The following is a 12999-nucleotide window of genomic DNA, read 5'->3' on the forward strand; positions in this document are numbered from 1 at the left end:
CCGGAGCCCGGGAGGGGAAGTACCCGGCTGGCAGCGCAGGCTCCGGAGGCATGGGGGCTGCCCGAAGCCGATAGCGCTCGGCTCTTACAGAGCCCAGGAGTCAGGGAGCACAGCAGCTCCCGGCGCCCGCTCTAAGGTAAGCCAGGGAGTATTTTTCCCGGACATGTTCGGCTTTTTGGAAATTCCCCCCCGGACGGGGGTTTGATTACCAAAAAGCCGGACATGTCTGGGAAAAACTGGACGTATGGTAACCCTATTTAATTACAATCATCCAATATAACATTAACTATACTTTTGGGGTTTTTTTCAATATTTTAGATAAAGCACAAGGCAAAATCTAGATTGAAAACTGACCTTTTACTTCTCGGTATTAAGTTAATAACAGCTGTAAATGTCTAAGACATAAATACAAAGACATTTAAAGAGAAAACATATTGACTAATGGATTCACATAATTTAGGACAGTTCGTTTTACTTCAAGAGAAGAGAAGCTTCTGAACCAACTACTTCTCATTCCAATAACTGAAATACAGTATCTGTCTTAAAATTAAGCTTACTGGAGGTAAGTGGTAAATGGGCTTCCTTTCCTCACTCCCAGTGTCCCATAATACCAGAATATATTTATATTTCCAGAATGAATAGTGTCTTTATATGCAGTAATTCACAATGATTGTAGTTGCCCCCCATTTTGTAGCACGTGTATGTGATGTATGCAGTTGAGTCAGCTAATTAACCATGTACAGGGTAAGTAGAAGAAGATTTAAAAACAAACAAACAAACAAACAAACAAACAAACAAACAAACAAACAAACAAACAAACAAACAAACAAACAAACAAACAAACAAACAAGGTATATTGTTACCCAATTCTTGCATGGCCTGTCACAAGGCTACTGAATACTGCCTCGGTGATTGGGAGTTCTTTCATCTTCATAAATCCAAGAATTTTACTGCAAGATACAAAATAATAATTACAGTTATGTTTTCCTTGTATAGAAACTGGTGAACTATGGTTGTGCTGCACAGTAAGCACTAGATCATCAGGCAGAACAAGAAAGATATGTTTGAGTGATCAGATTTTGGGATGTGGAACACAATGTTAATCATTTAAACAATTCTGTTACTCCTGAAATGTTGTATCTTATGTTGTTTGCAGTGTTTTTGTACCTCTGTGAGTCCCAGAGTATTATAGGGACAAGGTGGGTGAGGTAATATCTTTCATCAGACAAACTTCTGTTGGTGAAAGAACTCTGTATAGTTTGGATGTTTGTCTCTTTTTCCAACAGAAGCTGGTCCAATAAAAGACATTACCTCCCCCACCTGGTCTCCAATTATGTATCTTAGTCATTTAAAATATAAACATAATTCTGTTTAACATCAGTTATAAGTTTTATCAGTTTCCTCTCACTCCCATACATGTATATTCCTCCTGTGCCCAGCAATCACATTGTCACAACTTACCAAAGGCAATTCCTTCTGGAATTAAAAAGAACAACTCACATTACATGGATCAGCTAACAACAAGCGCTATACAGGGGGAGAAAAAACATATATGCTCCTTCCCCAGTGGCTGAGCACTTTTCCTGCATGGTAACACCTCTTCCTTCATAATCTTATGTTCTTTGTCAATGACCATGGAACTGACAAGACAATCTACTACTTCTACACCTGTGAGAAGGCAACACATTTGAACACACACACTAAACTGGACCATCATCTACTTGACTCCTCTTTGCTCCAAAATTTAAATTAACTTGAAGTAGGTTTTATATTAATGGGGGGGAGGAGGGATGAGAAGCATATGTATTTAAATCACTTGCAGCAAAAAAATGCTGAAGTGCAAAGTAATACCTAGCGCCTTCGATATCTCCCTCATTGCAATATGCCGCAATCAATCTTTGGTATGTAACCTGTGAAAAAAAATAAAAAAATTAAGAGTCTGGATTTATTCAATAGTAGCATTAGAAGGTGGAAAGGATCCATCAAGTAGTACCTACTCGATTGGGCTGCACATTAGCTTCCTCCATTTTGGACAAGAATTCAGTTGGAGAGAATTTATGTTCATTTTGAAGGTAGATTTTAAGCAAAGCATTATAATGACTTGCATCATACACAGCACCTAAACAAGATGTTACAAAGTGATTGAAATAAAGCAGCTTGCTTCAAGTTCAACAAGTTAAATATCTTTAAATATTACATGAAAATTCCTTGGATTTCTTTATATATCAACTTTATTATGCAAAAGACACTACGGTACAAACAAATCAATTAATTGTATCCATCTCTGTGGTGTATGTCGCAACTGTTTAACAGAGCAGAGTAACTCTATAAAGTGTGCATTTATTTATAATTAAAATGTTAAATATACAGAGTACAGAAACATCAATGCTATCCTGTATGTTATTCTGCATTCTATATATGAATTGCTAAATTCTGAAAAATAATGTGACTTCCTTCAACCCCTACTCAATATCAACTTTTAAGAACACGGTATCACGCGTATGTTTCAGAAGATGGACATTAATGGATAATAAATTGTCATTTTAGTGGTTATCAGAATGAAATAGCAATTTGGCTATATATAGCTTTTAACACTAGAACACTGGGACTGCCAGCTGTTGAGGCAAATAATTAATAACTAATAATTTAGCAATACAAGATTCAGTGTTTACAATATTAAAGAACTAGAATCTGTCACAATAACAATAAACAAAAGCAACTATCTGATATAAGCAATAGGAAAAAAAAACCCTCAGGTTCACTGTTCGTACCCCTAGATGTCAGTATAACTCTCAGAATGGCGAACAGGTCTCTAGCCTCAAAAAACCTGGGTGGTAAATATAAGGTTATATTTGCCAATGTTTAAAGAAAAATTCCTGCAGCAAAACATAACAATTCAGCATTTAACATTACTAAAATGCATTCTACTTTTTGTTTCCAAGAAAGCAAGTAGAATATACTGCTATAATACGTATATGCTTTATTGTAGTCAAACATATGAAAAGACATACCCAAGTTTTGCAACTTGCCCCATATCATGTGGGCTAGTCCTGTTCTTTCACATAATGGGACCTCAGGCAACAAGGAACCACAACTTCGCAACAGAAGCAAGACCTGGTTACTACTTGGATACCCTGCAATAAAACAACACTGTACTTAGAGATCCAATACTAGTCAAACAAAAATGTTCATTGCAAAAAATATACAAAAGAAACTGTGCACCATGAGTGAAAGCTATATGCGGGAGTCTCTGGGAAAACATGTTAATAGAAGAATGAGTACATTCCATTGTTCCACTGCCCCTTGATCTATCAATATAAAAAGGACAATATAAAAAATGGTTTTAGATTTTAAATATAATAATTTTTAAACACAATAGCTACCATTTTCAAACTCAGATGCTTAAAGTTAGGCTCCTAAATCCATATTTAGACTCCTAATATGTGTATAATAAGTGTAACCACTTTTGAAAACGTTGACCAAATATTCTTTCTAATAATGCCCCAAAATCTTAAAATATAAAATCTTTCCTTTTTCGTGGCTTTTGCAAAACGCATTGGTTTCAATACTTTTCCTAGTGAACAAGTATCCATGCCATGGAACGTCCACCACCCCAGCTAGCACTCATGTTTCCATTCTCATAAAGAGGTCAACAACTGAATAAGAATGAAGACAATTATCTGCCAACTTCTAAAAGTTATCATTCCAAGTCAGGGTTGAAGCTTATAGACAAAGCAGCATGTAAAAATCTCACAATGCAGTTGCCTCTAATTTAGGCATTTTCTTCACAGAGAGAATTTCATTTTTAGCAGTGATGATCTAGTACCTTGCATCAGCATTAAATTCACTTGTGGGGTGAGGGGGAGAGAGGAATCTATAATCTTTTTGAGTTTGCCTTTTCATTTACTCAGTTTGTTATTTTGTTGCTATGTTATTGTTTAAACGACTTAATCTCCAATTTTTGTTCATAAAGCAAGCTGAATGAAGTTTATGGCTGTATAAATTGAAGATGCTGACAAATATGGATTCTTATTCACTAAGCGTATGTCTGAATGACTCATGCCACACTAAATTTCTTCTATTATTATGAATTGAAAAGTGAAGATTTAGGGGGAAATGTTAAATTTAAGTAAAAAATATGTACAACTAAAATGTTATAAAGCTACAATAAATTAAATCTAGAACCTAAAAATCTTGACAGTGTCCTTTTGAAATACACACATGAAACTTTTGTCACAATTTCGTTTTTTGTTAAACAGGACATCTAGGAAAAATTAGGTGACAGTATTTCATAATTACACTGAAAAATAATGATTTCCACCAGAATGCAAGGATGCTGTACAGTTACCAAGTCAACCATCTGGTAGTTTCAGTAATATAAGATATACAAGTCCCTGAACTCAGACTGGCTACTGCCCTGAATTCTTCCATCCATACATGAACAAACATTGCCACTTCATCTTCTCATTGTATACTGCTGATAGAGAAAAAACTATTGGACAAATATTTTTGAGACATGGTTGCAGAATATTAGCAAGATACTTCAGAATGAGCTGACATCATACCAACTTGAACAACCAATACATCCTGAGATGATTAACATTTGGTTTTTCAACCTCAGCATCCATTTGTCCCAAGACAGAATTATTATCTTGTTAACAAGGTTAAACTCAAGTATCATCTAAATATGAATATGGTGATTACTCTGTACATTGGTCTACAGTTTGGGAAAGGAGCCTGTGACAAGGTCTACCTCTAGAGTTCCTCCAACTCTAATACTCAGCCCCAGGGGTACAAGAGAAAAATAACCACAACCGGTCTGGCTTTCTTGGGCGGACCAGTGGGGCAGGTTGTACCAGGACCCCTGCAAGAGAAGGATTAAGAGAGGGAAGGGGTACAGTGCACTCAGGACTTCATAAGCAAGCAAACTGCAAACTCTAATTTTACAGGAAATCTTCAAGTCTCTTTGAAAAGTCTACCTACTTTAAAGCAGCATGTACCTATACCCCTTTCCTAGTGTACCACCTTAATAGAGAGGCCTCATTACATCAGATGGACTACTCCTGTTACAGAAAGTAAGTGCTGCATTAGAGCATCAGATACAGAAAATAAAATATAGGAGAGACAATAATTGCTGTTCGTGATGGGCTGGGTTTTTTGGTGTGCATGGGTTATATTATGGTTTTGTTAATACTGTCAAACAGAAGCAGGCCTCTACTCGACACTGAAGAATAACCAAATTCTTGAGCTAGTCATGCAACTCACAAAAATGCCATTAATGCTTTATAATGTAAATTAGTCACCATAAATTATGTACAGGAACTGTAAAAAAGGAAGTATAAAATAGAATAAAATAACTACAAGATAAAACAATTAATCCCTTGCAGCATAAGAAGAAATCTCTTTTAGATGGATGGAGTCTAAACCCACACCTTGAGAGATTTTTTTTAAAGTGTCCATGTGTACAAGATGCTACATCACTACTGACTGCAAACAATGTTTATGGGAAAGGAACACTAATGCAGACAAGCTATTCACAGGTAGGAAAGGAGGACAGAGAATCAAGACAGGTGGGAAGGGAGAATGGAAGAGAGGTGAGGAGAAAAAGGGAAAATGAGAATGAAAGTCCAATCTTAATAAAGGCAGAAATGTGAACAGGAAAGAGAAGACAAAAGACAAAGAACGAGAAAGCAGGCACAAATCAAACACAGGAGAAGAAAGATAATGCATCAGCGCAACCCCCAGATGGAGATGTCCGACATGGTTCAAACCTTGACCAGTTTCAAATCCTAGTCTACTCTTTTATAAAAACTGGGGCAAACTGCATCAGTGCAATTCAAGTGTAAACGAGTGGCTCGAGCTACCTCATGCCAACTTTCAAGCTATTCTTTCTATCAAAGGAGGAGTATCTGATGTTGCAGGACAAATAATGCAAGCTTAAAGATATTAGCAATGGGGAACTTATTTACACAGCCAAACTAAAACCCTCAGTTTGTATCTGTAATTAATCTGCTCATTAGTATAACTAATCACAGATCAAAAAGAAATAACTTGTGCTTGAGACCGAGGACTTAGAACCCTTGACTGAAAAACAGTACTCTTCTAGTGGGGAAGATCTTTCTTGATAAGGCTGTTCTGGTCCTAACCTTGAATGAATAGGCTGGATCCTGTTCAAGAAGGATTCTGCATTCACTTCAATTGAGAGGACTGGACCCTATAGAAACCAATGATAATATCTGAGTTCTTGACAGAACTGAAAGGGACGATTCCTAAACTGGCCTCAGCCACTTAATTACTGCAATAACATGACTTTTCAAGGAGAGAGGGGACACCCAGAGAAAAGACAAAATTAAAGCTCAGACCAAAAAAACAAAAAAAAAAAGTACTAAAAAAAGATAGCTAGAAAATATTAATGAGAAGGAAAAGAATCGAGCCCCTAGGTATGTTAACAGTTATCTGCAAAACCATGCATGTTCGATGTCCTCAAAAAACTTCCTGTGGGAGCATTCAACAGTGAAAGCAGTTTAACTTTAAAATAAATAAACCCACTTTTGGGAAAGGAGGATGAAGAAAACTTTTGAAACTTAACTTGTTTGGAGCATTCACCACATAAATAATCTAGTTACAGGGGAATCTGGGATAATATCAGGTTTTTTTCCTTTTCAGTTCACCTTCGGCAATAACCAGCATTTTAAAGATACAGTGTCGTTCCTTATTGCCACAATTTTTACATGTGCTGTACAGAGAAAAAACGACAATCCCTGTTCCAGTTTTATAACCAAGCTTAGATATGACACAGTGAAAGATGATGTTCAGCAAAGGGAAAGATAGCTTGTTGCTCTGATGTACGTAAAATAGTACAGGCAACTCATTCGGAGATCATAAAAGCACACTGACCATCTGCCTGAACTAGCACCAGATTTTTCTGCTACCCCCCTCTACCACAATAGTGGAAGAGTGAAGGTTTGTTGCTTTATCTTGGTCACTGGTCTCTTACATACAAGTTAATACAGTAACTCCTCACTTAACGTTGCAGTTATGTTCCTGAAAAATGCGACTTTAAGCGAAATGATGTTAAGCGAATCCAATTTCCCCATAAGAATTAATGTACATGGGGGGGGGGGGGGGTTTAAGTTTCAGGGAAATTTTTTTCACAAGAAAAAATATATATATATATATATATATATATATATATATATATATATATATACACACACACACACACACACACACACACACACACACATATATACACACACACTCTATACATTTTAAACAAACAATGTAATACTGTTCACAGCTATGATGATTGTGGAGTTAGAGGGTGGAAGAGGGTGGGTTATTTCCCAGGGAATGCCTTGCTGCTAAATGATGAACTAGCACTCGGCTGATCCCTCAAGGGTTAACACACTGTTGTTAATGTAGCCTCTCATCAAGGCAGCACGAACAGGAAGGAGGGGAGACAGCATAGCAGACAGAGACAGACACACACCTTGTGTGTGGGAGAGAGAGATGCACACTGCCCCTTTAAGTAAGCTGACCCACTCTTAAGTGCATTGTCTTTTTAAGTGGATCAGGAAGTTGAGACAGCAGCTGCTGCCCCAGGCTCCCTCTGTCTCTCTCCGTCCCTGTCCCCACCCTGCTCTATATGGAGAAGAAGGGGTAAGCAGGGGGTAGGGGGACACCCTGACATTACCCTCCCCTCTCCCCCCCGCACAGCAAGCAGGAGGCTCGGGGAGCAGCTCCAAGGCAGAGAGCAGGAGCAGCACATGGAAGTGGCGGGAGGGATAGTTGCAATTGCTAGCCTGCTGGCAGCTGCTGCACAGGAAACTTCGGGGCGCTGATAGGGGGGAGCTGATGGGGGGCTGCCGGTACACCCTGGTTCCAAGCCCCCACCAGCTAGCTGGAACAGGCGGCTCTTCCTGCAAGCAGTGGACAAAGCAGGCGGCTGCCAGACGTTAGAAGGGAGCATTGCACATCTTTAAACGAGCATGACAAAAACTTGAAAATGAAATGTCAACTTAGCATACAACGAAAAGCAGCTTTACCTGTTCTGCACATGTCATCGAAGATTTTTAGTAGACTAGTTCTAGTAATGCGGCCAGTTTTTCTGACAGAGCTATCCAGTTTATTTAAGGCCCAGTCAAAAAGCTGTGATTGCTTATTCTGAATACCCGAAACAGGTTCTCCTTGAACTTTCCCCTTTTGATGAGGTGCAACTGCAAAGAGCCTTGCTTGGTAGATCAGATGTGTGCTAAACAAAAACAAAAGCCAGTTATGTCAGTTAATGAGCAAAGACATCTATTGACACTTAAAAACCTCCTTCCACAAAATGTTAATTCCCCTCTACTAACATCCCCCACCCCACCCCAAAAAAAGCCAAAACCTTTTACAGATGACATTCAATGCTGATTTAAACCAAAGTAGGCAGACTACTGTATCGTTTCAAGAAGGGGTGGGTGGGAAGTCAACTAAGAAATGCATAAAACTGTATATTTCTCATATTGTCAAATGTCTGCTTATTTGGGGCGTCAGGCTAAACTGATTATAGCTTTGCCTAAAAATGGTTCAAATGGTATTTTTGTAAAACAAAAGTTTTGAAGCAAGGAATACGATTTCCCCAATAGTTGTAGACAACTCTTCTGAAGAGCAATAAATGAGGCAGCAAGCAACAATAACTTTTATAACCAGTTTAAAGTACTAACAAAGAGGGCTGAACAATGTAAAGATTATAAACCTAGAAGATATTTTTTCATCTTATAAAATTACACTATTACATCAGAGATATGGGGGAAGTGATAGCTCAGTGGGTTGAGCATTGGCCTGCTAAACCCAGGGTTGTGAATTCAATCCTTGAGGGGACCATTTAGGGATCTGGGGCAAAAATCTGTCTGGGGATTGGTCCTGCTTTGAGTAGGGGGTTGGGACTAGATGACCTCCAGAGGTTCCTTCCAACCCTGATATTCTATAAATTGATATAAAAGACTTACTATGCTGTTTTAAAACACATTGTAGCAACCATCAAAGATTTTTTTTAATTGATTTCCACAGCACTAAGGACTAGGGAAATATGACAACTATAAAAAATTCTTCATAAAATTTCTTAACTGTTAGAAATTCTTGTTCTGGAATCAGAATGGTCCACACAGAGTTAATCAGGAACAGCTATTATGCTTTAAATTCACACCCTACCTTAATCCACACTAACTTTCAAGTGTAGATAAACCCTGAATTATCGTTAGGGCCCTACCAATTTCACAGACATGAAAATCATGTCACTGACGGATAAATCTGGTCTTGTGTGCTTTACCCTATACTGCACAGATGTCACAAGGGAGACCAGCATTTCTCAAATTGGGGGTCCTGACCCAAAAGGGAGTTGCAGGGGGGTCGCAAGGTGATTTTAGGGGAGTCACGGTATTGCCACCTTTGCTTCCGTGCTGCCTTCAGAACTGGGTGGCCAGAGAGCAGTGGCTGTCGGCCGGGCACTCAGCTCTGAAGGCAGCACCGCACTAGACGCAGTGCAGAAGTAAGGGTGGCAATACCATGTCATCCTTACTTCTGCGCTGCTGCTTGCGCTGCTGCCTCCAGAGCTGGGCTCCCAGCCAGCAGCCGCCACTCTCCAGCTGCCCAGCTCTGAAGGCAGCACCACCGTCAGCAGAAGCAAAGAAGTAAGGGTAGCAGTACCACACACCCCTCCCCAAAATAACCTTGTGACCCCACACACAACTCCTTTTTGGGTCATGACCCCTACAATTACACCACCATGAAATTTCAGATTTAAATAGCTGGAATCATGAAGTTTACTATTTTTAAAATCCTATGACCGTGAAGTTGACCAAAATGGACTGTGAATTTGGTAGGGCCCTAATTATATTGATGTGGTCCACAGTCAATATACAGACAAAAGTATGCACTGAACTGTACTCGGCAGGTCCTCATTGTGTGCATATGTTTTCTGAAGTGTGTGCTAAAGTCATTCTTGCAGCTATGCAGATTGGCCCAGATCATCCTCCTCTAGATCCCTTGCACAGAGGGGAAAAAAAAACAAACAAACAGATTCTGCATACTGAGAGAAGGGGGGCTCACTGGCATCTACAACTCTGGCCCCTCCCTCTAAACCCTGCAAAAAGCACTCTTGGGTCCAAAGTGATAACTGGGCAGGCCAGGCACACCAGGAACTTTGGGTGAAAGAGGCAACACAGACAGAGGTGCAATATCTTTTCTGACGTGCCCCTCCACAAAGGGGTTTTGGTGGCAACCTGAAAGAGACTTTGGAAGGTCAGCTTGACTGTAAACAACATTTGAGGAGCAAGGGACAGTGCAGTTCCACCAGGTTTGTGGACAAGCCATGTGTCATTTTCCAAGAAAATTCCACCCAACAAAAGGGACAGTGTGAGGAATCTCTTTGAGGAACCCCTCTTGAGCACCCACCTGCAGATTTTTTCTACAGGCAGGATGATTTAACACTCTAAATTGGAGTGGAGGCAGGGGGGAGGAAAGACTGTCAAAAAAAGTGTTTACTTTTAAATCCACACAGAAAAACAATTTTTAAATTCATCAATGTTTGGGAGGTGAAGCTCTTAAAGTTGTCCTCCTACCACCAGACTGCACAGTTTTATACAGTTGATGGTGTGAATTGATATAGCACTAATTGCATTGTGGCCCCATCTTAGTAATGACGTTTGCATACAGTCAAAAGAAATATCTGAAATCAATTCTTTTGAGCTAAAAGGAAAAAAGGTCCTATGCATTTGTGACCATATCTAGATTTCACTGATTTAAAACTAACTAAAGTCAGTCGCGTTTGGGAGAAATAAGATTGCAAAATATTTTCAGAGTTAGACAAGAGGAATAACAGTACAATAAAGCCGTTTTTTTTTGTTTGTTTGTTTGTTTGATTGTTATTTCAACCCTTAAAATGACTAATCATCCCAGGAGCACAGTTTTCTGCCTAGGCAGCTTATTTATCATGACCTATTTGCCAGACAACAATCATAAGCCATTACATTTTTAGTCTCACCCCGAGCTCTTTTCCATATCTACCTGTACATAAGGACACAAACAACAAAGGAAAATGGTATGCACTAGTAGCTTGAAATGCTACCTGAAAGTTTGACACACTACTTCAAGTCAAGGTTGATATCATGAGTGACCATACTCTTCACAAGCAGCAACATAAGAGTATACTATCATCCTAATGCACAAGGATTTATGCTTGCAACTTCCATTAGCATTAATGGGAGATGCACAAGTAAGGTTTTGTCTACACTACCCACCTTTTAGCGACACAGCTGTGCCATTACAGCCGTGCTGTAGAGAGCTCTCCTGCCGACAAAAAAACTTCCACTCCCAACGAGCGGCAGCACCTTTGTCGGCAGGAGAGCTGTTCATCCCGGTGCTTTTCATCTGTAAAACTTTTGTCGTTCAAGCATGTGTTTTTTTAATACGCCTGAACAACAAAAGTTTTGCTGACGAAGTTCCAGAGAAGACAAAGCCTATGTCTCTGTTCCTCGATATAAGAACATAAATCTTAGTTTCAATTCTAATAAAATCCGGTCATCATTCTGCAAGGATACTGACCTAACAGTACATATACTGAAAAGTTAAATACATTAACTCTTATGCCAGACAGCTCATCCATGCCTGCAAATATTTTGTATCTACATTTCATATCTACAGTTTATACGAGTGGTCCCCAAACTTTTCATGGTCACACTCCCTCCCCCCAGAGCTGGGGGTCAGGAGCCGGGGGAAAATGTGGACAGGGACAAGGGGACCGCAGCTGGGGCCAGGCGTGGGACCAGGAGTCGGGGAAATGGCTGGGAGTGGAGCAGAGCTGAGTGGCGCTCCCGCCCCACCCCCCTGAACAGGGCTGCGCCCCAGAGTTTAGGAACCTCTGGTTTATACATTGCCTTTGCAAACAAACAATCTTATCAAGGATCCTTGCATTTAAAAAGCAGCTAGCACTTTAAAGCTTTTCTATAGCATCAAGGAAGATTAAACTTGACATATCTGCAGTAGAGTTTTGCATACTACCAACTGTCAAATTTAGAACTCAGATCTGCCATAAAATGAAGTATATAATTGATTACTAAACTATCCTTGCTCAAAATTTAGCCTGGTGGTCCATTTTTAAATAGGGGAAAACCCAAGACTTGGCACAAGTCTGACCTAGTATAAAGCAGAATACATTGCTTCTGTAGTCAGAAATGCAATTAGTACATTTGGCTGACAGACACAGCCTTATAAACGTTGCAAAAAAATCAAAGTATTTATTTACAGCCATGTTCAGACATTAACTCATCAATTTAAAAATTGCACAAATTTGAACCTTTTAGGCAGCAGAGGATGGACCCCATTACTCCTCGGGGAATTCTGCGTCATTGCGTTTCATGGCCCCCGCCGATGTCTTTGCTTACCCGCAGAAAAATGACTTCTAACGGGGAAGCAAAGGGAAGCCCAAAGAGCAGTCATGTGCCCACTCCCTGACAGTGCAGACTCGTCAGAGAGAGAGAGAGAGTGTGTGCGCGCGAGAGAGACTCTGTCCCTCTTGCTCGCTATTGCAGGACACTCAGCGTGGAGGGACAGGGCTTTGGGGTATTTCTGAAGAGGTAGGCGTGAGACAGGCTCTGTTCCCTCAGGCAGAGGAGAATGTAGCAGCCTGCCTGCTTAGTGAATTCCCACAGGAGTATAAAACAGGTATAAAATTAAGGCTCCTTTACATTGCCAGAGTGGTGTAAACGAGCCTTATTGTAAAGGACAGCATGGCCTTATAAATGCTTATGGTGCTTTAGTGATTAGAACTGGTCTAAATTTTTGGACTGAAAAAAGTGTCCTATCAAAATGTGCTCCATGAACTATTTGCTACTGACGTTTTTGGAGATGGTCAGTAGCCAGTATAAATTGTGAGTTTGAGTCCCCAGCCCTCGCTTGCTCTTCAGTTGCTTATGATGTAACACTGAGCATATGGCTGCATATATTTGTTGACTGCATTAT

General features: G+C 39.8%; 1 protein-coding gene across 1 annotated transcript in view; it reads right to left on the reverse strand.

Annotated features, from left to right (window-relative positions):
• The window catches only part of LRPPRC (leucine rich pentatricopeptide repeat containing), a 168391-nt gene that overhangs the window by 140886 nt on the left and 14506 nt on the right, over window positions 1–12999 (reverse strand). The window contains exons 2-6 of the mRNA XM_026652508.1: window positions 8049–8254; window positions 3012–3134; window positions 1998–2119; window positions 1852–1910; window positions 864–950 (exon numbers count right to left, since the gene is read on the reverse strand). Coding sequence (XP_026508293.1) covers window positions 864–950; window positions 1852–1910; window positions 1998–2119; window positions 3012–3134; window positions 8049–8254 — 597 coding nt within the window. The remainder of the gene's footprint in view (window positions 1–863; window positions 951–1851; window positions 1911–1997; window positions 2120–3011; window positions 3135–8048; window positions 8255–12999) is intronic.

This window comes from Terrapene carolina, unplaced genomic scaffold, assembly GCF_002925995.2.
Source record: "Terrapene carolina triunguis isolate 2854851 unplaced genomic scaffold, T_m_triunguis-2.0 Scaffold120, whole genome shotgun sequence".
In the NCBI taxonomy this organism is placed as follows: domain Eukaryota; kingdom Metazoa; phylum Chordata; order Testudines; family Emydidae; genus Terrapene; species Terrapene triunguis.